General features: G+C 38.6%; 1 protein-coding gene across 6 annotated transcripts in view; it reads left to right on the top strand.

The window, feature by feature from the left end:
- MAGI2 (membrane associated guanylate kinase, WW and PDZ domain containing 2) overlaps window positions 1-22,586 on the top strand; it is a 1,430,555-nt gene that overhangs the window by 1,280,216 nt on the left and 127,753 nt on the right. For all 6 annotated transcript variants that reach the window (XM_077153531.1, XM_077153591.1, XM_077153676.1 and 3 more), the window contains 2 exons: window positions 949-1,141; window positions 7,581-7,829. In XM_077153531.1, the coding sequence (XP_077009646.1) occupies window positions 949-1,141; window positions 7,581-7,829 (442 nt within the window). The remainder of the gene's footprint in view (window positions 1-948; window positions 1,142-7,580; window positions 7,830-22,586) is intronic.

Genomic DNA, 22,586 nt, shown 5'->3' on the forward strand with positions numbered 1-22,586 from the left:
AATTAGGAAACCTTACATTTTGGCTATTATCACAGTCTCTGATTCAGAGAATTATAACAATACTCAAATTTCTCAGATGTTTGATCTCCTCATGTCCTGGTATGGTATCCTTTGTAACCTTCTGAACAGCAGAAGTGTTTCAGGGGTCAGGCAGAGCTGGGAAATGCTTTTCCAGAGGACAGTGCTCTGAGGAAATATTCAAAGATTGGGACAAGAATATGAAGAAGGTTTGACAGAAATATTTTCAGTCAATAAGTCAACTGACCAGGAACAGCCAGCTGCGAGTTTTGTTTTTTGTTTTGTTTTCTCCTTACCTCCAGCCTTTCAAAGCAAAGACTTTGAACTTTCATCATAGTTCAGAAATGTGAGGTAGCTGATTTCCCCTTGATATTTTTTAAGCACTTATGCTATGCCATGAACAGAGTTTACTGCTTTACATACATTATTTAATTCCGTTATTCCTAGCAAGGCTAATGAAGTATGTGCTAATATTATTTTCCCCATGTTGCAGGTGAAGAAACTGAGGCTCACAGAGATTAAGAAAGAACATTCCCAAGTAAGGCTCCACACAGATGAGAGGTAGAGCAGAGATTCAATCCTGAACTTGTTTCAGTTCAGAGCCCTTGCATGGCCAATCAGCATCAGATTATATCCTGGGTTAGAATCTTCTAATTTATGAGGCAGAAAGCAAGTGTCTCTTAAATTTCATGGCAATCAGCAGCGAGTTCAAAACACTTATTTCTCCAGCGGATTTAGAATCCTGGGAGAATTGGAAGGGTCTCTTGTGCTATCCAACTTCTCATATTTCAGTTTTCAAATACTGTCCTCAGATTTGGTTCAAAGAGTTGAATGTGAGCATAAAATCTTCCACCAAGTTCTGTATCGAGAAAAAGGAAAAGAAATAAGATGTGAAACATGGCTGTCCTTCCCTTTTCCCGGCTTCTCTAGATTTTGATTGGCGCCGTCATTGCCACCGGCTCAGCCGACAGAGACGGCCGCCTTCACCCAGGAGATGAGCTCGTCTACGTCGACGGGATTCCAGTGGCTGGCAAGACCCACCGCTATGTCATCGACCTCATGCACCACGCAGCCCGGAACGGGCAGGTGAACCTCACTGTGAGAAGAAAGGTGCTATGTGGAGGTATGTAACCACAGCCAGCAGCCAGGGTTGAGGGTTTGAAGGCGAGATGCTTTGGTGAGACATGAGAAGCCATTTGAAACAAATTTAAATCAGTTGTCTATCCTATGTGAGGAGGAAAAAAACGAGATATACAGTATGTAACAATGATTTTGAAAGTGCAGATTTTCACCCCGTTAGTATAAAAATCCAGTCTTTGAGGCCTACATTTTAAATGCAGTCATTAAAATTTGCTAGCAAAGCCTGGGGCTAATTTAAGATGTGTGTGCTCCTTGCTCTTTGGTGGATGCTAGTTTTAAGAACATTACAGTATGGAAATCATGCCTTTGAAAATGTTCCTCGTTGTGTTTACAAACCAAGAATTACAGCGTTCAGATATCATAACAAGGCAACCAGGATGAAAACTTAGCTTTCATTGTAGAGCCATATAAAAGATAACAGTGAAACTGGTATCTTGATAGAGAAAAAACAGCTGTACCTCAGTTGGAGAAAAAAAACAATTCTTACAACACCAAACATATGAAACAGATAAATTAGAAGTAATTATTCCCTTTACAACCATTTTCCCTGCTTCATAAAAGTATCCACTGAAGACATTACTTTTTAAAGCCCATCCTCATATTCATGATATGATTCAATTTGTCTCCCTCCACCATCTGAACCCCCCGGAAAAGATTCCTGTTTTTAAGAAATATGTGTGTTACAAACACACTCACCATTTTTTTATGATCTGAGCTTTCAATAATGTTGGGATTATCGTCTTTCCTCAGAACTGCCCCTGCTTTGCCTTGGTGAGTGCACCCTCTGCCCCAGGACCCCGCTGGCCTCTTCTCATCCCTGAGACTGCCCCTCCTGAGAACATGAGCAATGCAAGTGCCTTCTTGGTACAAATGAGGAAACTGAAACCCATACGTTCAACAGCTTGCCCAGGGTCACAGTGACCCAGTTACAACACAAAGAACAGACACCTGTCTCTGGGCAGTGCTTATCTCTTTGTGCCACTTTCAGCCCCCTTCCCAAGCGGCCACCATCCCTTCCCCCAGTGAATTCAAAGACATTAAACCAACGTTTGGTGAATGTCATTCCCTGACATGAGGAGTCTTCTGATTATAATAGGATAACATTTGTGTAAAAAGAAAAAAGTCATCATCAGCTTATCACAGGCTATCAATGACCAGAGAGGATGAGGTTGATCAGATGAACTAAAAGTCCTTTTATTTTTTAAGTTTTCTGGATGCTAGACTTTAAACAAGGGCAGTCATATAAAAGGGCAAGTCAAAAGTATTGTCAGCCCTCACCAGTAGGAACTGCTATATATCTTGTATAGTCTGGAGGTTTGGCTAAGGGGTGCCATTTGTCTGCAGAAATTCATGGCATACCACTTGACCCAAAGAAGTAAAACACTTTGAATTATGCCTTATCCTTGGGCAAGGTGCCAGAAGGAAGACAGTGCTTGCTTGGTTAACATTTAACTGTCTCTCTCCCTGCAGAATGATTTTTAATAGAAAAAAGTTTGCTGTGTTGTATGTTCTGTAACCTAAAGATAAATTTAAAAGGTACCTAATTTACAAGGAAATATACTACGAAGTGCAAAACGAGTGCATCGAAATAATTTCATGCTCCCCTTGCCACCAGCTGATTATTGCAAATTGAATTTTGTTCTAATCAACCCAAGCTGTTAAAGTATATGCCAATTGCTGCAAAAATGTATTCTTATAATTTGTGAACCATGTGACTTCTGTGAAGATGCTCTTTATTGCTGTTCTCACCAACTTTACTCAGTTAGGCTTTCGAGTGCATTTCAAGTGCATTTAATTTTTGAAAATGTTCTGCCGCAGACTGCTCATTCACACCAGGAGAGTTTCCAAGTTGCTTTAGCCCACTCTTCCTTGAAAGCATCATCAGTATTGAAAATGGTCACGTTCAGCAAAGGATACTTTAATAGCAAAGTAAATGCCTAAAAACTGAATGGAAATGATGAAATTGTCATGGGAAGACCTTTCTTCATAGCTGCCTTTTCTTCAACAATGAGAGAAGATGACTACAAATGGCTCTGACAGTGGAGATGCCTTTTTAAGGATTGTTATCTTGATTATTGATTTTCCCGAAGTAAAGGCGGGGAGAGGTGATGGTGGGATGGTTCAAAGGTAGGAGAGCAATGAACTTGCAAAGAGGCAGAAGATCAGCAGGAAGAGGGATAGATAACATTGCCACCTTCTTGAGCAAAGGAGCTGGGAAGAAAGGAGATGATAGGGAGTATGCCCTTAAGCCTCATTCTGCTCCTGCCTGTGCAGATGCCCTGCCCAACCTCAGAAAGCAGTTGGTACCAAGAGGGTCATCTTTTAATAGGGTGGGTAGGTAGAATTCTCAGCCCTCACCAGTGGAGATTACTGTAGCTATTGATACTCAAGATACCATATTTCATAATACAGTACAAGAAAAAGAATGCCATCCATTCTGGGAGACACAGATTATTTATTTTAGATAAAAATTAAAATAAGCAACCCAAAACCCTGCCACAACTGTTAAAATATAAAATATTTTACACACTATGATACAAAAGTGAAATTTTCAGTTAGACATGGGTAAGCCAGCTCCTAAAAATCAGAAATTGTGGGGTAAGGGAGAAACTATCCAACAATACATCCAACTTCATTTACCACATAATAGTAGCGCAGATCCTGTTTATTAAACTAGCTGTGAAAGATGCATTTCTTATCTATGTTATCATCTCCAGTATTTAGGTTTTTTCCGCCAAGGATATTAGGAGAGTGGCTTTAATCATTACACCAAAAGTATAAATATTTATGTCTTTAGTAGCTCAGCTTGGAGACATTCAAGCTAATACATTCTTTTGAATACACACCAAAGAGGGTGGCTCTGAGGAATTTCCTAAAGTGAAAATCTGGAATTGATGTGAAAAAAATTTTTATGATTTGATCAAATCATGTAGAGTCAGTCTCAAAGTTTCTAGTATCTTTTCTCTAACACCAAGAGCAAAATCTGTCTGCCTAATGCCAAGAAAGGGGAGGTTGTCTTGGCAACTGGGTGAAAGGTTTAGTCAACATTTAGCGTGCTGGCATATTCCCTGGTCCTGTTTACTACATTTGTTGTCAATTCCAAATGCATTTCCTTGTTCTTTGTCTATGAGCAAAAGGTCAACTATTTACATAAGTTGTCTGCCTTGATGAGTTTGAAACTGGAGTGCACAGTCTCAAATGCCCACAGGCAGTCCAGCCCCTAACATGTTCAGGGCCACAGCCTGCAAGCTCACCTCTTCTGCATCGGGCATCATGCCATGCCCTGTCCACATGCTTGTGGACACCACAACCCATGCATCCAAGCTCATTCCAAACACATAGCCTGAAATGGCCACCCCTGGGTTATGGGTTGCAATATATGCCCATGTATCACATTGTCGGCCCTCAGGGGGACCATTCTAAGAGGCTTGGGCATACCCTAGAAGTAGTGAGTCCTTCGGGACACAGCATCCTAGAGTCCTGGTATACAGAATGTAGTCTAGAAAAAAAAACAAAGGCTCAAGTTTGACAAGTCCCTTTTGCCCTCCAGATTCCTCACTCTATGAATATATAGCAATTGAATGAGTAAAACAGGTCATTTTCAAGAGACACTGGGGAAAAGTAGGCACTCTGGCAATATGCAAAATGCATATTCCAATCAAAGGAGCAGTCATTACCCAGCTCGTAGCTGATCATTGCCAAATTTTTAAGAGAAGCTGGGAATCCCTATTTTTGTGAAACCTTCTTATTTATAATTACTGGCAGTTATCTTAACAGTCATTAAACAGGCCTATTCCTAGGCCATCACTGTGCAGGAATAATAAATGGATTTGCAGACCAGGAGCAGCTGCTGGCCAGCATGGGCTGTCCTGGTCTCAACCATCTCACCTGGAGGTCATTGTCAACAGTTCTTACCTTCCCAAGGGAAGATCATCTCCCAGTCACCACAGTGTTGGTTTCCAGCATGAACCGTCATGACAAAACAGTAGCTTAACTAATTTTTTTTATATGAATAGATACTAAATGACTGAATTCTGAGCACCCATTTGCATGTGATTTGAAAGAATGCTTCAGGGATCCTGGAAGTGAGTGGATTTTTTTAAAAAGTACTTGATATTTTAATCATTTTACGAGATTTTGCTATATTAACCTAAAACACAACCAGGAAGGGTTTTTGGCGAGAAGACAGTCTCATTTGGATCTATAGCTGACTGAGTAGAAAGGTGATGTGGAGTCTATTTTCTCCCTCAAAATCAATCATGCTACCAATTCTCAAGTGTCAGAGACCCAGAAGAAGCCAAGGAAGAACTGGAAGACTTCCTAATACCTGATTTTAAATGTGTTCATTTTGCTAAAGATGAAGAACTTTGTTCTAGAGGTTGAAAGAGGTTCCAAAAGTAATAGAAAATGTTCTATTAATTGTTTGACTCTTTTACTTACCTAAGGACCATTCAAATTGACTTAGTCAATGGTTTTCTTTTTCTTTCTAGAGCCTGTGGCCACTCCTAGCCACTTACTACAAAGAGAGATAATTTTTCTCTGTTGCTGCTTTACTGACAACCAGAGCTCTCAAGCCCCTAAAATATGACACCCAGAAAATGAGATCTCTCTTGTCACTGCCTATGACGTTTAGTTACTGATTTGGTCCAATAACTCAGGAAGATTTTCGATTTAATGTTGCAGCATAATAATTGTTTGTTTTCCTTCTTCCTGACAATCTCTAATCACTTTCTTTCCAACTTTTACAAGGACTGATAAAGGACATGTGCTCCCAAAGACAATTACAGTTTATCTCGGGATGATGTTTTCCACAGGGAAGGGTACATTCTACAGGCACAAGTTTTAAATTCTGGTTGAAAAGAAGGAAAAGACTTTGCCTTTAATATTTAGTTCTTTTATGACCTCAGTACATTTTTTACAGAAGAAAAGCATCATTTTTTTCTTTTATTAAAAAACCTGATTAACTAAACCTTAAAGAAAATCAAATTTATCAAAGGATAATAAGCAGCAGCCTAGGTCTTATTCATTCTGTAATTACAAGCAAGAAATGAATACATTCTTGTAAGATCATTTTCCGAGTCTGGGTATGTGAATAAATGCAGCTCATTCTTCTCTAGGCATCTGTGTAACAATACATCTCTTGGAATCTCTGTTTTTTCTCACCCTTCTTTTTCGTTTCAGAATAGAATACAGACTATGCAGTTAACAATCTTCGTTGGAATTTTTGCTAATAACTTTTAACTTGTCATATGAGGCACCTTCCAGAGTTCTAAATAAAGGACTATATCTAGAGACCCAACAATGGAGTCATTAGTTGTGATTACTTTCCATCTTATTATTCATTTGTTCCATAAACATCTACGAGTATACTATAATCTATTTGCAAGATGGAAATGAAACAGTCCTATTTCTAATTACAGTATTCTAGGTGCCTGTTTCATTTCTTTTAATCAAAGTACCCATTCCTGTTATTAAATTAAAATGACAAAATTCTTTCTGGACAGCAGATCAGTTTGCATTTCAAAAACTGCCATCTCTTAATTCCAATTTCCTATCATTTCTCCCAGTAACTATGCTTTTTTGCTATGGACATATTGGAAGTCAACTAATACTGAGTGTATTTTGTAATGATACGGAGTATAAATGAATATGACCTGTAATACCTCCCTAAAGATTCAAAATTATAATTCCTTAGTCTGATAGCATTTGGCCCTAGAGTGAGCAAACTAATTTTAAGAAGCAAATTTCCCACCTATGTAAAGTGAATTAACACTTCTAGGCTAGCAAAATATTACAAAATTAAATAGAACCTGGCTGTTTATGATAGGTCCCTTTACATGAACAGCCCCTGGGCTATCAGGCCCCACTTAGAATACATTTATGACAGCATTTCTCAAAATGTAGCTTTGCAGCCTGATCCAAATTCCTGAATCCAGTCTCTCCCAGACCTACTGAAAAATCTTTCCATGGGTGAGCCCTAAAGATATATTTTTTGTTTGTTTGTTTTTGGTTTTTTTTAATATATTTATTTTTTACAAGTTCCTTGTACAGTATGGTCCACCTATTTTGTGATCTTCTATTTTCAATTTTTATTTTGCAATTAAGAAACTCAGTATCTCAAACTAGGCATTGCCCAGGGGGATTACAGTCTAAACAATAGAAAAATAAAAAACAAGTGGCAGCATAAAGAAGCTGATGAGGGGTTGACCTATCTGCTCTGAAGGCTGCAACTGGGCCATAATCTAAGAGCCTGCAAAGCTAAATTTGTAGCATTTCAAATGCTCTCCATATCTGGGGGATATGGAAGCCAGTCAACCGGTTGTGTAATAATGCCAGTGTCTAGAGCCATGTTTAGGACATGATTGGCACTCACACAAACCCTTGTTAAATAACTGAGTGTCTGTATGTTCTGTCTTTTCCAGGAGAGCCCTGCCCAGAGAATGGGAGGAGTCCAGGTTCTGTATCAACCCACCACAGCTCTCCCCGCAGTGACTACGCAACCTACACCAACAGCAACCACGCTGCCCCCAGTAGCAGTGCCTCTCCCCCCGAAGGCTTTGCTTCACACAGCCTGCAGACCAGTGATGTGGTCATTCACCGCAAAGAGAATGAAGGCTTTGGCTTTGTCATCATCAGCTCCCTGAACAGGCCTGAGTCTGGATCCACGATAAGTAAGTGATCAGGTTGCCTGCATTTGAATGAGGGATCTTGTTTTCAGTTGTTCTGATGGTAGAGATCCTAGACAAGTAGATCAGAGGACTGGTGCAGATACCCTCTGTAGCCTGAAAATCCTAGGCTGTGAGCACAAATTAGGCTTAACACTGATTAGCCAGATGTAGCTGACCATTGGCTCAGGAAGAATGCAAGACCCCAACTGCAACCCCTCTCCATTGCCCCCACTCCTACCGCCCGTAAAAGCTCTTCACTGGTTTCTAAGCTGGAAAGAGAATAAAAGAGTGATGTGATAGTGTTGGTTAGAGGATAGGGGTGTTCCTTTTTGTGGGTGATTCAGGAAATGTCTCTTAGAGGAAATAACTTTTGATTGAGAACTATTCAATAAGATGAAGCCAGAAATGCAGAGGATCTGGGGAAAAACAGTCCATAAAGAAGCCCAGGACAACCATGGTGCAGTGAGCAAGGGATGGCCACGTGAGATCAACACATAATGAGGCGGGAGCCAGAGGGGCAGGCTTCATGTGCCATGGTAAGGAGTTTGGATTATAGTCTAATTCTATGGGAACCACTCTAGGTTTTAAGCAGAAGGATGAAATCTGTCATACATGTTTTAAAGATGGTCCAACTACTTGTGGAAAATGAAATCTGAGAGAGGGAAGCAAGAGTGGAAGCATGAGATAAGTTAGGAGACCATTAAAAAACTGCATTGGCCCAAAGATGCTGGTGCCTTCCTCCATGGCAGTAAATTGGAGAAGGGGAGAAATAGATGAATTCAACATCAGTGGTACCTTCCAACTCATTTTTTTGTTGTTGAAATGATTTTGCCAAAAAAAAATTAATTGTGAGTAGCCACAGCAGAATAGAGAGCATTAAAAGGAAAAATAATAACATTTGCACCTATGTTGTAGTCCTAAAATTCTTATAATTTTTTTAGGAGTGAGGTGATTGTTAAACAGTGTTCCAGATTTCAAGTTCTTGAGAATGAATAAAACACTGTTTATGATAAAGTTAATACTTTCAAAAGACCATCAGAACTAAATGGAGGGCATTGCTGGTTCAGCTTTAGCTTTGACAAATTCAAAAGTAAAAACTATTGAAGCTTTACACCTCAGCAAATATGCGCAGGAGTGAAATTATATACATCTGAAAGTACAATTTCATTTCTCCTTTTCTTTATGAAAAACTGAAGAAATAAATCCAGTGTTTAAGGATAGACTTGAAACAGGATTCTGTGAGTACATTGAATTCACCAAGATTAAAAGGACACAAGACTAAAGATATTCATGAATTATACAAACAGCCTTCCAATAATTTACACTTGAGGAAAATGTTCACAGAGAGTTTTGTAGCTTTCCAGCCATTCAAACTGTTTACTGGGGCAGGATACCTAAAGGACTGGAAAAAAAATAAAAACTGTAATCCACAATGAAAGTGCTAAGCATGTATTTAAGGTCTCAGTTGTATGAAAAGTATGAGAGCTTTATTTCTAAATGGATAGGAGAAAATTTGTGTGTGTGCACTCACTGCATAAAGAAACAAATATTTTTCTTTTGCAAATAAAATCTATATATGAAGCGATTTGGAAAATAATAGGCACAAATGCTTACAATTAACTTGTGATTATTTTTTTGTTCCTACCTAGTGACATTAGACTGACCTCAAAAGAATAATTCTAACCGCTTTCAAAATGGTATTATTTTTACATCACCCAGGAGAGTAGAAACATATTCCAGATTTCATGATGCTTCATGGCTTATTTCTTCATGTATTTATTTCTTTGCAGTTTAAGGAGTTTGAAAAGCAGGTTGCCCCATGCTCTCTGGGCAAGCAGCTATTATGGGGATGCAATTTTACATCTACAGTATATAATTTGCAACATGCACCTAAAAGTTTCCTGGAGCTGCTGCTGTTTCATATTTAACTTACATAATTTTTTAACTCTAATTTTGAAAAGAAATGCTCAGTACCTCATGCATGTTAAAAAGCCATCCTTGTGCCACATATCACCCTCAAAAATATCCAGGGTTCTTGGTGTCTGTGAGACTGGAAGAGTATGATCTGCAGCTACTCAAGAGTGTTGGGGCTTACGTCATCATTTTTCTCTTCATATTTCATCCTATGCCCAGCACCATTAACATAATGACAGTTATTTCCATGGCTCCTGAAACCTTCTCTTTGGCAGACAAAGCACCTTATGCCTTTGATAGGATCATAAACACATTTAGACAAAGAAGCAGGATCAACAGTTTGGGTCTACAATTATACTGCCTGGATTAGAAAACAGGTACCAGCATTTACTCACGTGTGACCTGGAGAAAGTTATGTGACCTCTTTGGACCTCACTTTCCTTGGCTGTAAAGAGAGGATAATCTTAACCCTAGGCCATGGGGTTGCTATGAGCGTCAGATGAATTAATACACAGAAGTGCTTAGAACAGCACTGGCTCAGAGCAGACACTAAATGTGTCCCTACTGTTGCCACCTAGGCCACTGTCCTTGTTAGGAATTATCCATCCACTTGATCAGCTCATTCTTGGTTAGCTCAGAGTTCACCCTAGCTGTCAGTTCAACCAGCCATTAGTCGGGACACTAAATCCAGGCAGCAGATGAACATATCTCTGAGGGACAGCTCCTCCTCCCCATATGCTGACCTTCCAGGAACACAGTCTTCCCTGCCACCCACCTCCCTGTGGCCTGGGTCAGCAGTGAGAGCAGTCATGTGGGCCAGATAAACAGCTTCCAAGCCAGTCGAGCTCAGCCTAATTTTCTTGAGGCTTTGGGCTGGAATTGTAGGCAAATCTCCCCCAGAATTCACCATCCAGTAACTAGAAAAGTCATGGAAAACCTCAAAATGTAAACTCAAAGGGCTACCTTCTAGACTCTCCCTGTGAACCTTATGTCTCTAGCAAATGTATCGGTGAAGAGGGGAGCACTGGAAGACCTCCATGTAAACTTCCCCACCCTACAGACAGGGAAAGAGTTACTTTCCATAGCTTTAGCAGTCAAGGGAACAACTTTGTGAAATGGTTGTGGGATGATTAAACAACTGGGAACTCAAGAGGTGGGACTCGTGGCTCATTCATTGCCTGGCATTTAATACGACTCTTTACCACAGTCTCACGTATTTTTTTTTCAAAAGATTTCTCCTCCAAGAAATAAAGAATTTTCTTTATGTCAATTAGTATAATTAAGATGCAAACTACATCCTTTCAAGCCATTGACCTGAAAAGTGTAACTATTGCTTGGGAGTTGACAGATTTTAGACACCTTTTATCTATAGTACAGAATATCTTTCTTAAGTTAAAGTAGAATGGGCAAGCTTACTGATTACATTTGTCCCATTATCCAAAGTACTAAGTATTTTTTCATTTAAATTAGACCCAGGGGAAAATAGTGGTTTTCAAGCCAGATCCTAGGATAAGAGTGAACTGTAATAGGCAATTGCATTTTAAATTCTTATATAAATTTAACAAAGGCTGTCATTGCAGGGGTTTTTGGTTGTTTTTTTTTGCTTTTGCTTTTAAAAAGAAAATTCATTCAGTTGCAAGTTTACAGTTCTAAGGCAATAAAAATGTCCAAACTAAGGCATCCAGAAAAAGATACCTGGACGCAAGAAAGGTGAATGGGTCTGGAACACCTCCGTCAGCTGGGAAGGCACGTGGCAACTTCTGCTAGGTTTCTCTTCAGGCCTCTCCTTTCAAAAGGCTCCCCAGAGTATTTTCTTTCTTCATTTCCAAAGGTCTCTATGGGCTCTAAAGCTTTTTCCAATGTGGTTCCCTCTTTTTTTTTTTCAATATTTTTATTAAGAAATCTTCATACACACACAGTCCACACATGGTGTGCAATCAGTGGCTCACAATATCATCACATGGTTGTGTATTCATCACCATGATCATTTTTAGAACTTTTTCATCACTCCAGAGAAAGAAATTAAAAAGATAAGAGAAAAAACTGACATCCCATATCCCTTATCCCTCCCTCTCATTGACCACCAATATTTCATTCTACCCAATTTTTTACCCTTTATCCCTCCCCATTATTTCTTTATTTTTTATCCTTATTTTTTAACTCATCTGTCCATACCTGGACAAAAGGAGCATCAGACACAAGGTTTTTACAATTACACAGTTACACTGTAAAAGCCATATCATTATACAATTGTCCTTCAAGAATCAAGGCTACTGGAATACAGCTCAACAGTTTCAGGTATTTCACTCCAGGTATATTCACTCAATATACCATAAATTAAAAACGGATATCTGTATAATGCATAAGAATAACTTCCAAGATAACCTCTCAATTCTGTTTGAAATCTCTCAGCCACTGAAACTTTATTTTGTCTCATTTCTCTCTTCCCCGTTTTGGTCAAGAAGGCTTTCTCAATCCCATGATGTCAGGTCCTGGCTCATCCTAGGGATTCTGTTCCACGTTGCCTGGGAGATTTATACCCCTGGACATTATGTCCCACGTAGTGGGGGAGGAGAGTGAATTCACTTGCCAGGTTGCCTTAGAGAGAGAGGCCACATCTGAGCAACAAAAGAAATTCTCTGGGGTTGACTCTTAGGCATAATTATAAATAAGCTTGGCTTCTCCTTTGCAGGAATAAGTTTCACAGGGGCAAACTCCAAGATCAAGGGCTCAGCCCTATTGATTTGGTTGTCCCCACTGCTTGCGAAAATACCAGGAATTTCCCAAATGGGGAAGTTGAATATTTCCTCCTTTCTCCCTAGTTCCCCAAGGGGATTTTGCAAATACTTTTTTATTCACTGCCCAAATTACTCTGGAATATATCAAGGCATCATACTAACCTGTACAAACCAGCAAAATCTCATGCCCTGTTCAAAGATTCTATGTCATTGCAACATTAATGATAATTGTAGAAAATTGGAAGTAATGTTAAAAGCTTCTCCCAAACTGGTAATATTGGTATATTTGGAAAGATAGAGGCCTTTTCTCCCAGTGGCTGACTCTGTTGTCACAATCGCTGGGTCTCTATACCCAGGATAGAAGCCTTCTCCCACTGAATGGATCATATCCTTGCTCTATAAAAATTTTGTAGTGGCTGTATGTAGTGGGGGTAATAGGCTGGTTCTCATGCCTTCCCAACTCAAGGCCTGTGTCCCAACATCCAGGTTTTATTGCAGAACTATAACCTGTCCGGCTGGGTATGTCGTGCTTCCTCCCCAAACCTGCTTTCCCACCAGAGGTTCCTAAAAAGGCCTTTGGTACAAGTGATGAAATAAAAATTGCCCTTGATCCCCCTTTTCTGTAATTTTTCAGGAAAGTTATATCAGAATTTATGGGGCTGATATACCTGGGCAGCTTGGCTATTAATGATAGAGACTACTAGCCATTGAAGGAATTTATAAACATAAATGCAGAGCCACACAAGCTGTGAAAAAGAACACATTCAGGACAGCAGCCATTGCAACGAGCTAACGAGCAACAACAGGAAAACAACTACTTCCATCTCTCCTTCATTCATGTTGTTCTGGTGATGTTGACTCATCTGTGTCTTTTATCTGCAAGCATGCTGCTGATTTCTCAGTAATCTTTCAGCTCTATAGACGTGCTGAAAATCTTTGTTTTCATGGGTATGCTTTGTCTGGCACAGATTAGAATGTGGATTTTGTTGTTGTTGATTTTCTCTAACGTCCCTGAAATCCGATGTTCTGGGAAAGTGTTAGCTGTCTTAAGTAAAATGCCTTGATAAATTTGTCATAGTCCTTTGATGATGTCCATAGACTATTGAGTTTAAAATTTATCCTAGAAATTCAAAAGCTTATCTTGCAAGCCTTTTATGGTATTTTAAAGCATGGTTACCTAAAAAGGGATTAAATTTAAGACAATTTAAGGCATTATTTCCCCCCCTTTTTCACTTCGTGGGGCACTTGTAAAATAACATTTGTATCACACACAAAGATAAAAGAAATGAGGCTGCTAGAGGCAAGAGGCAACCTGCCCAGGGGGCAGTATTCCCCAAGTTTTACCCAACCATCCTGAAGGCAAAGTAAATATCTTTTAACACATCTAAAACCTTTAGTGGCATTTGAGGGTGCCATTGAGTACAAAGCTCTGCCCTCTGAACAGCAACCAATAATGCCTCATCTTGTTTCATTGGTTTGTGTTGTGGCAGTGGATTTTCTTCATACTTCCATATTGAGGCTTATTAATAGATCACCTTAAAAGCACAGGTAATTGGTGTAACTGGTGGTGATCCTGGGCCTTGAGTGTCTCTAGGTCATTATAAACTTTGACCTATCAATGTCCCATCCCCAAAAGTCATTTCTGGAAAGTTACTGAAATCATAGTCATGTGACTCATTCATGTCTCTATTTCTTATTTGTTTGCCCAAACAGATTTCCTCTCAGAGTTCTTTACCAGCTTGCTCCTTAAACAGATCTCTGCTTTGAATTTCTAGAATACCACCATGCTTTCACTCTGAGCTTTGATTATACCAAAAGCAGTTCACATGAGAGACATCATAGTATCACACACACCATTTATGTGAGTGCTTTCGTGGCAGAAGAAATACAGGGGTTTGGGGGACCCTGTATATTAGTCCATGCAAAATGCCATTTTCCTCCTAAATGTTTGACTTCTAAATATAAATCAACTGAAGTTCTAAGAATAGCAAATGTTTTCATATCTTTGGGAAAATCTACATATCCAGAAAAGATAAGATTGTGTCTATGATCTGCACTGATATATGTATATTTTAAATGAAATAAACCTTTTCACATTTATTGTGACTGTTTCTTGAGATAGCCAGAGGTCAGGGTAGGAATGGAGTACAGTTGCTAATGATGCAAAGTGCACCATGCTTCCTGTAACAATTCCCTGATCATAACGTCCCTGATAAAAGTATCTACATGATATCACCTCTCTTACATTCAGGACCCTATATAAGCTAGACACAATCACTCTTTATAAACTGTTCTTCGTAGGTCCCTTTCCATTTAAGTAGGTTTAGTTACTTACCCTGAAAGGCACCTTTTGCTTTCCTGTCCTAGTGCCGATGTTTTTCCCTGTTGTCACTTAAAATGCCTCTCTTATCCAATAATAGCTTCTACCAAGGTTTTACCCAAACACCGTGCTGAGCACCCAATATCTTCACAGCAACCCTATGAGGTAGAGATTGTCATCCAAATAGAAAACATGTCTCAGAATCAGCTAAAAAAATCTAATCTCCTTCATCAAACTTTGCCTGCATCCTCACTCATCTCTCAAAAGTTTTCTCTAACTCTTATATGTATGAAAATTCTCATCTGTAAATCCATTCATTGTTTACTGCTTGTGACTTCTCTTCCATTTTTGTATCTGTTATTATTGTCCATGATTGCCGTTGTCCTTCTACTTTTCATGTCTTTATGTTTTGCTTCTCTCCAATCAACTCTAAGTTCCTTGAGGCAGGAAGCAGAGGCATTTCTCTGCATCCCTCTAGACACCGTGGTTTTTAAGAATGTGTCATGTAACTTACGTTGATTGAATTGAACTGGACATCCGTCTAGTGATGAAGCATTATCTTTATCAAGAGTAAACCTGAATGTACTCTTGCTCTACCTTTGCCCCTAACCTCTCTGTTCTGTTTCCAGAAGTAGTGAGACCTATCACTGAGAATAGACAGAGCAACAGATCATCACTTAGGAAGGAATTGTGTACCCACTGGTCCTCACCCAGCATGAGAAATTGCACCGTAATAAAGTAGAAGTGGAGCAATGTTCCCAAATAGAATTTTCCCCATCAGTTGCTTTCAGCCTGTATAAACAATTCAGTAGAGAACATTAAGAAATCAGGTATGGGGGAGGCTACTTCTGTGCCACCAGGCAGGAGAGAAGGGCAGCCCCTCATGTCACAGGCATCTGGGTTGCATAGGCCGTGGGCCTTCTGGGGGCCGGGAAGCCAGCCTTCACATGCTCTCTGATTTGCCTCATCCTGGCCTGAATTATTCCTGGAATCATCACCCGTCTGTGTGAGCACCATCCTGGTGAAAATCATATCATCCTAAATAAGAGGGTTTGGATGGTATCCCAAGCTTCTCAGAAAAAAAAAGTTACTTCAAATTATTTATTCATTTCACAACCCCCTTAGCAAAGCAACCCATTTCCATTCCAAATGAACAACTTCTGGATTGCCTCTTTTTTTACAGGATCACAGCTAAGACCAGGACCTATTGAGTCAGTTCCTTTTTGTTTTAATCCTGTACATGACTAGTTTTGTTCCCAAATTAAAACCCAGCTGCCTAAGAGCAGACAAGGAAATTTTTTAAAATAATTTGCATCAAACTCTGAATACCTTGATATCTGAATATTGAAGTAGCCATTAACTAAAATGGAAAAACAAATGCAAACATTTCACTCTCTTAGCACTAATGAACTTAAAGGTCTTTGGGTTGTAAGAGAAGCACTGTTGTTCTTATTTATTCTCAAGAAAAGAAAGAAGGCAACCTATCAAAAAATTCCATGGATGCTCACAGTGTATTTTCTTGAAATACTGGACCATTCTCCTTATTGCTTGAATGGAGCACAGAATCATAAATTTTCTTCACAGGGGAATCGTTTTTCAGGAGAGCTTTTGTCTTGTGTCAAGGACTCTCTGGACAGCAACAGAAGGTAGTTGTCTTCTTATCTTCAGCAATCAGTTGTCTTAAAAGCTCATAAATGGGTATCAGCGACTCTCTTCTCCAGGCTTAAGTCGTGCAGCTCCTTGTTACCCACTAGACAGTGCAGAGGAGATTGCAACTGAGAAGAGCTCCCAGACCTCATGGACAGAATCACCCCATTATTGGAAAATGCTCGTCACTCTCCCACAGAGTTCAAGTGAATTCAGAACCAGAAGGTCATTTTTGCAGAAGACAATTTTGTATTTATAGTCTATTCAAGACCTCAAATTGGATTAAAATCTTTATAATTTTATTTTTCTTCTTTTCATCCCTGCAATCAGCCACATAAGAAAATATGGGGAGTAAAGGTCCTAATAGGGCTGGCTCCACACGTAGAACCATTTTGAAAACGTTGTTAAAAGAACGTAGTATTGTTATTTAGCATCACTTTTCTGCTTAGTTGAAAGAGAGTTATAAGGAGATACTTTTTCCCGGTTAGAACGTCGTCTTTTCTTTTTTTTATGGTCCACGTTTCTATTCCAAACCAGCTTTCACCAAAGACTCAGGGAATACCTTTACCCAACCTCCTTCTTACCGTGCCAATTCCTATTAAGAGCTCTTTCTATTTGTTCATTTGACTATCAATAACTTTGCAATTTAAACTGGCTTTGTTTCCAACCAAATTATTCCTGGTGCTTAGTAGGAATCATTTCTAGGGATTGGTCACCCCAACTTTTCTAGGCATTCCTAAGGTTTATACTGTGCCAAAGAAAATAACTAAATAGTGAAGCTGCTGCTGGCACTTTCATTTCTCAGTCTGATGCCTTCTAGATCCTGTTTCTCTAAGCCAGACAGGGTTTGCTGCATCAGAGATGCCCAGATGTTGGGTACCTGGTGAACCATCTGCTTTCACAGGTGAAGCAGCCTCAATGTTATGTTCAGGCTGTTCATCATAAAAATATCAACTTATAAATCCATCATGAGAGAGGGTCTTCCAGAAAACAACGAGGAGCCCATATTTTGAAAGATTGTGCCCTTATACTGCCACAGAGCAGTGAAAGTATTGTAAGGTAAAAAAAGAATATTTGAACTTAAAAATCTCCATTCATGTGTCTATTAGACTTGCCAGATGAACGTCAGGATGAAAATAGCTTGCATTCCTGTAGGCACGTGACGAAACTGAAAACAATAAAACCTGGTTGCCAAGTTATCCACTGTTGCTTGATGCTCCCTGGTACTGCATGGCTAGAAGGAGACTGATAGAGTGTCTCCACTCCAGTCAACATCCTTGCTTTACAGAGGGTTTCCAAGCACCTTGCTGAATTTATACACAGCTACATCTGTCACTTTTTGAGAGATTAAGGCAAGCTGTTACTCAAGCATGTTTCCAGATGTAAACTTGAATGCATCAGGCCCTCACTACTGCTAAAGCCTTATTTAGATTACTGCTGTCCAATGGAATTTTCTGAGATGATAAAAATGTTCTATTCTGCACTATCCGATACTGTAGCCAGTAGCCACATATGGCTATGGAGCACTTAAAATGTGGTTACTATGAATTAAATTTTTATTTCTTTAATGTCGCTTAATTTAAATAGCCATATGCGGATTCTGCCTACCCTGTTGGACTGTAAGAACTCTAAAGCATTTACTGGTTTTTAAGTGCTCTCCCTGCCTCCAGCCTTGTTCCTTTCTCCCTTATCGTTGAGTCCACCCTACACACCGCTACACACACCACGACAACCCTGCACACCGATAGATTCCTGCTAAAACAACGTCTGATGAGATCACTTAAATCCCATAATCCTTTTGTGGCTCCTCACTTAGCTGTAAGATGAATTTCGAGCCACCCAGTGTAAGGCTACTCATGATCTCTCCGCTCCTGCCTGTATACCAAGTTTCGTTGTTATCATGCACCCTGTACCCACACACCACGCATACAGACTTTGCTGATCTCATAGACAGATCTGTGCCTGCAAATCATGTCACTCATGACAGTAAAACTTTCCCTGTCCTTGCTCACCTGAACCATTCCTGTACATGTTTTAAAACCCAGATTAGGCAGTTTCCTCTCGGAAAATTTGCCTAACCATTTCCACTTTCCTCTTGCTATCTCCTTTCTCCTACCTCTGAATCTGGTACTTGCAGGTATTTTTCTGCATTTACCGTAGTGTATTATAATAATTTTTCATGTGTCTGTCTTGGCATCAGGCAAAAGGGCTTCTCCTGAAGCCAGAGTTTCAGTGCCATCTGTCTTCTCTGAATTTGTGAAGTCTAGCAGAGTATATGATCATTTAAATGGGACTTGAATTGGCCTTAGAAATGATGTATCCCAACCCCCTAAATTTATAGGCAAAGCTCAGAGGCCATGAAATCTTGTCCAGAGTCCCACAGATGATTGCTAGTAGAGCCAGTGCTACATTTCCCCTTGGACACCCTTTCTCTTAATCGCTTGTTTCCATGGGCATCAGAATCACCTTTTCACAATTGCAATGGACTAGACCCCATCCCAGAACCTGGAGATCAGGTATCTGCATTTGTAATGAGTTCTCTCACACGATTCTGATATGCAACTATATTTGGAAATCACTGCCATACTCATGGAAATTTTCAGCCATTGTATTCACCACCTACATCCCTGCCAAGCTTGTGAGGCAGATAAGGTATCAGGACTAGCTGCCAGTATTTTTCCTCCTCTGGGCTTCTTTTTTTAATTTGGCTAAATTTTAAGCACTATTTTATATACCCCATAAAATAATACAGCATCTATCTCTATTCTTAAATATTATATTTTTGGCATTAGTTCTTTCTTTATCTCAATTTCTTTCCCTCCAAAACCTCTTTATCTCCTCCTGCTTTTTCATTTTTTTGCCCGTTTTTGAATTATACAGTAAAATTTACCCTTTTTAGTTTACAGTTCTGTTTTGATAAATGTATATAGTTATGTACTGACCTCCTAATGAAGTTAACCCCTCCACCCATTCCCAGTCCCTGGTAATCACGGATCTGTTTTTTGCCCCTATGATTTTGCCTTTTCCTAAATAAATGGAATAATAGAGTATGTATCCTTTTGAGTCTGCCTTCTTCCACTTAGCATAAGGCCTATCAGATTCATCCATGTTATTTCATGTTATTTGTAGTGGGTTCCTTTTTATTGCTGGGTAGTACTCCATTGTATGACTATACCATAGTCTGTTTATCCATTTCCCAGTTGAGGGACATTTGGGTTATTCCCAGCTCTTGGAAATTATGAATAAAGATGCAGTAAACATTTCCATATAGATTTTTGTGTGAAAATAGATTTTCATTTCACTTGGGAAAATCCCTAAGAGTGAGATTGCTGAGTCATGGTACTGATTTCTAAAGTTGCCGTACCATTTTGGATTACCAATTTATGTTATTGTCAGGTATTTTTTTTTACTTTTAGTCACCCTAATAGATGTATAATGTATCTCATTTTGGTTTCAGATTGTATTTCCCTAAAGACTAATGATATTGCATATTTTTTCTTTTCTTTTTTGCTTTTCTTATTTCTTTTTTGGTGAAGTGCTTTTCAGTTTGGCTCTCTTCCCTTTAGACAGTATAATTGACATTTCACTGCAGACAATAAAACACATTTTGAGATTCTTCAGCCCATTTTTAAATTTCTCTTTCATTTCTCAGCTACAGCAATAAAAATGTTTTATGATGATAGTCACATGTGAAATTACTATGGAGATATGTTTGCCTAGTAACAGTGAAAACATAGTTAATATGCTTTAAGATATAATAAGTGAAGAGAGAAAACGCATATCAGCAGAAATCCAAATTAAGTTAAAATGTGCAATACTGGGATAAGAAACATAGGGCTTATGCAGTATGGTCTCACTTTTCAAGTAAGGAAATTCTTACATGATTTATTTAGCTATGCAGAGGTCACACTGCAGTTTGTTTCCAAGATAATATATGCTTTGAAAATATAGCTCCTGAACACTTTGCTTGGAGTTCTTTTCCTATTTAGTTTTATCCAGTCATGCAAAATTATAGTATTTCAAGTTAAAATGTAATATACCGTGTTAGTGGAACTTTGACTTCTGTGAGAAACTAAAGAGTCAATAAATATTCATGTAATCATCTGGATAGCATATTGAAAAGGACAGCTGGCTCAGGAGGGATCATTTGCCTGAGTTAGTATCTGTTTCCATTTACATTAAGAAAATATTGCGAGAAGTTATTATCTGCTGTAGGACCTACGGGAATACAATCGAAGGCTGATATTGCTTCTGATTGCTTTTGACATTTACCTATTGTAACAGGGAAACTATGTGAAGATAGCCAAGTGACTTTTTGCAAAACACAATTTCAGAAGCTATAAAAGGAAAAAGGAGATGGCAGAGATAGAATACAATGCATCTGTAAAAATGAGAAACATGACTTGTCAGCAACACCTGCTTGTAACTATCAACCATTTCTACTGTGCCTGCTGAGAAATTACCGAGAGCCAAGTACATTGATGGGTGTGAAGTCTCATGTGCTTCAAAAGGCTATCAAGAGGTATAGAAGAGAAATAGGAAGTGTTGCATTATTGGATATTTTTGACCCAAATACCTGGGGTTACGTCTAATTTTATGACATTTTTGGATCACTTGAAAAGAAATCTGTTTTCCTTTATGTTTTTATCTGTCAGGACTATAAGAAACAACAAGACTTTCAAAGTTTGGGTGCATAAATTTTTTGACTGTTTTTTCCAAATAGATTCCAACAAAAGTACCAAAATGTTGATTGCCATAATCATTTAAATTTACTAAATATATTATAAAGTATAAAATATTATATTATAAAATATATTTACTAACATGCTTATTTCTTCCCATTTCTTATACCAAATAAAGAGATAATAAATGAATAAAAAGAAGAGTGGGCATTAGTGGACAAGATATTTTAAAGGTGAAATAATGGTAACTCATTTAGCAGAGTAGGAAACACCAGAAGGGGATTTGGGTAGCATAGATCCACTCGTTCCTTTAGCATCAACCCACTCATTCCTTTAGAAACACACAGAAGCTCAGAACTTAAAAAGCTTGGGGCACAATGGAACAAACAAAGAACAATGAAAGAAAACTTGAAGAAATAAAGAGAATTCACAGAAAAGAAAGCTTCAGAAACTTCTCATTTATATTTATAGACAGATGTGAGAATATAAAATAATTATAAAATTTTAAAAATGCTTTGAAAATTTTGATTAAAGTTAAGAACTTTAGAAAAGGAAAATATGACTAAAATATAAAATTCAGTAGAAGGATTAGAAGATAATGTCAAGGAAATCTCACATAAAGTAGAGGCAAAAGAAACAAAATATTCAAGAAGTGATCAAAGAACTAGTAGATCAATCCAGGGAACCATTATCAACTTTATTCAAAATAAGAATTCTTATTTATATCTGAGAGTGTCAGATAGAGAGAAAAAAGAAACAGAATGGAAATTATCAAAGAAATAGTATAATGAAAGCTCTCAAAACCAAAACTACAGGAAACAAGTCTCCATACTCAAACCCATCCACCCCTACCCAGGTCTTCTGGGCTGTGATTAAAAAAGAATCACACTGAGATGCATCACTGCAAAATTTCAAAAGTACGGGAATGATCTTAGGCATTTCCAAAAAGAAAAACAAAAACAATAAAAGTTACATACAAAGAACAAAAATCCTAATGGGTTTGGACTTCTCAATAGCAAAATTGGTTGCTTGAGGACAATGGAAGCAGATCATCAACTTTCTAAGGAAGGATGATTTTCGATCTAGAATTTCATACAATCTGGAAATTTAAGCTAGAATTGAATCAGGTGTGAAGGTAAAAATAAAGACATTTTCAAACATTAAGTAATTATTTTCTCACATGTATGATGTCTTAGGAAGCTACTATAGGATATGCTCTAGTCAAATGAAAAAGTGAATCAAAAAAGAAGATGACGCAGGGTTTAGGAAACCGTGTATCTACCTTCCCCCATTGGGATGCAACCTGAATGTCCAGGATGACACAGTGCAGCAGACTTGGAAGTAAATTCCCTTTGGAGGAAGGCTTCAGAGGACTCAACTGAATGCATGATTTGGGCAGCTCAGGATGAAAAAAATGAGGGATATGTGATAGCATATTATGGGACTGAAAAAGAAAAGA

This window comes from Tamandua tetradactyla, chromosome 1, assembly GCF_023851605.1.
Source record: "Tamandua tetradactyla isolate mTamTet1 chromosome 1, mTamTet1.pri, whole genome shotgun sequence".
In the NCBI taxonomy this organism is placed as follows: Eukaryota; Metazoa; Chordata; class Mammalia; order Pilosa; family Myrmecophagidae; genus Tamandua; species Tamandua tetradactyla.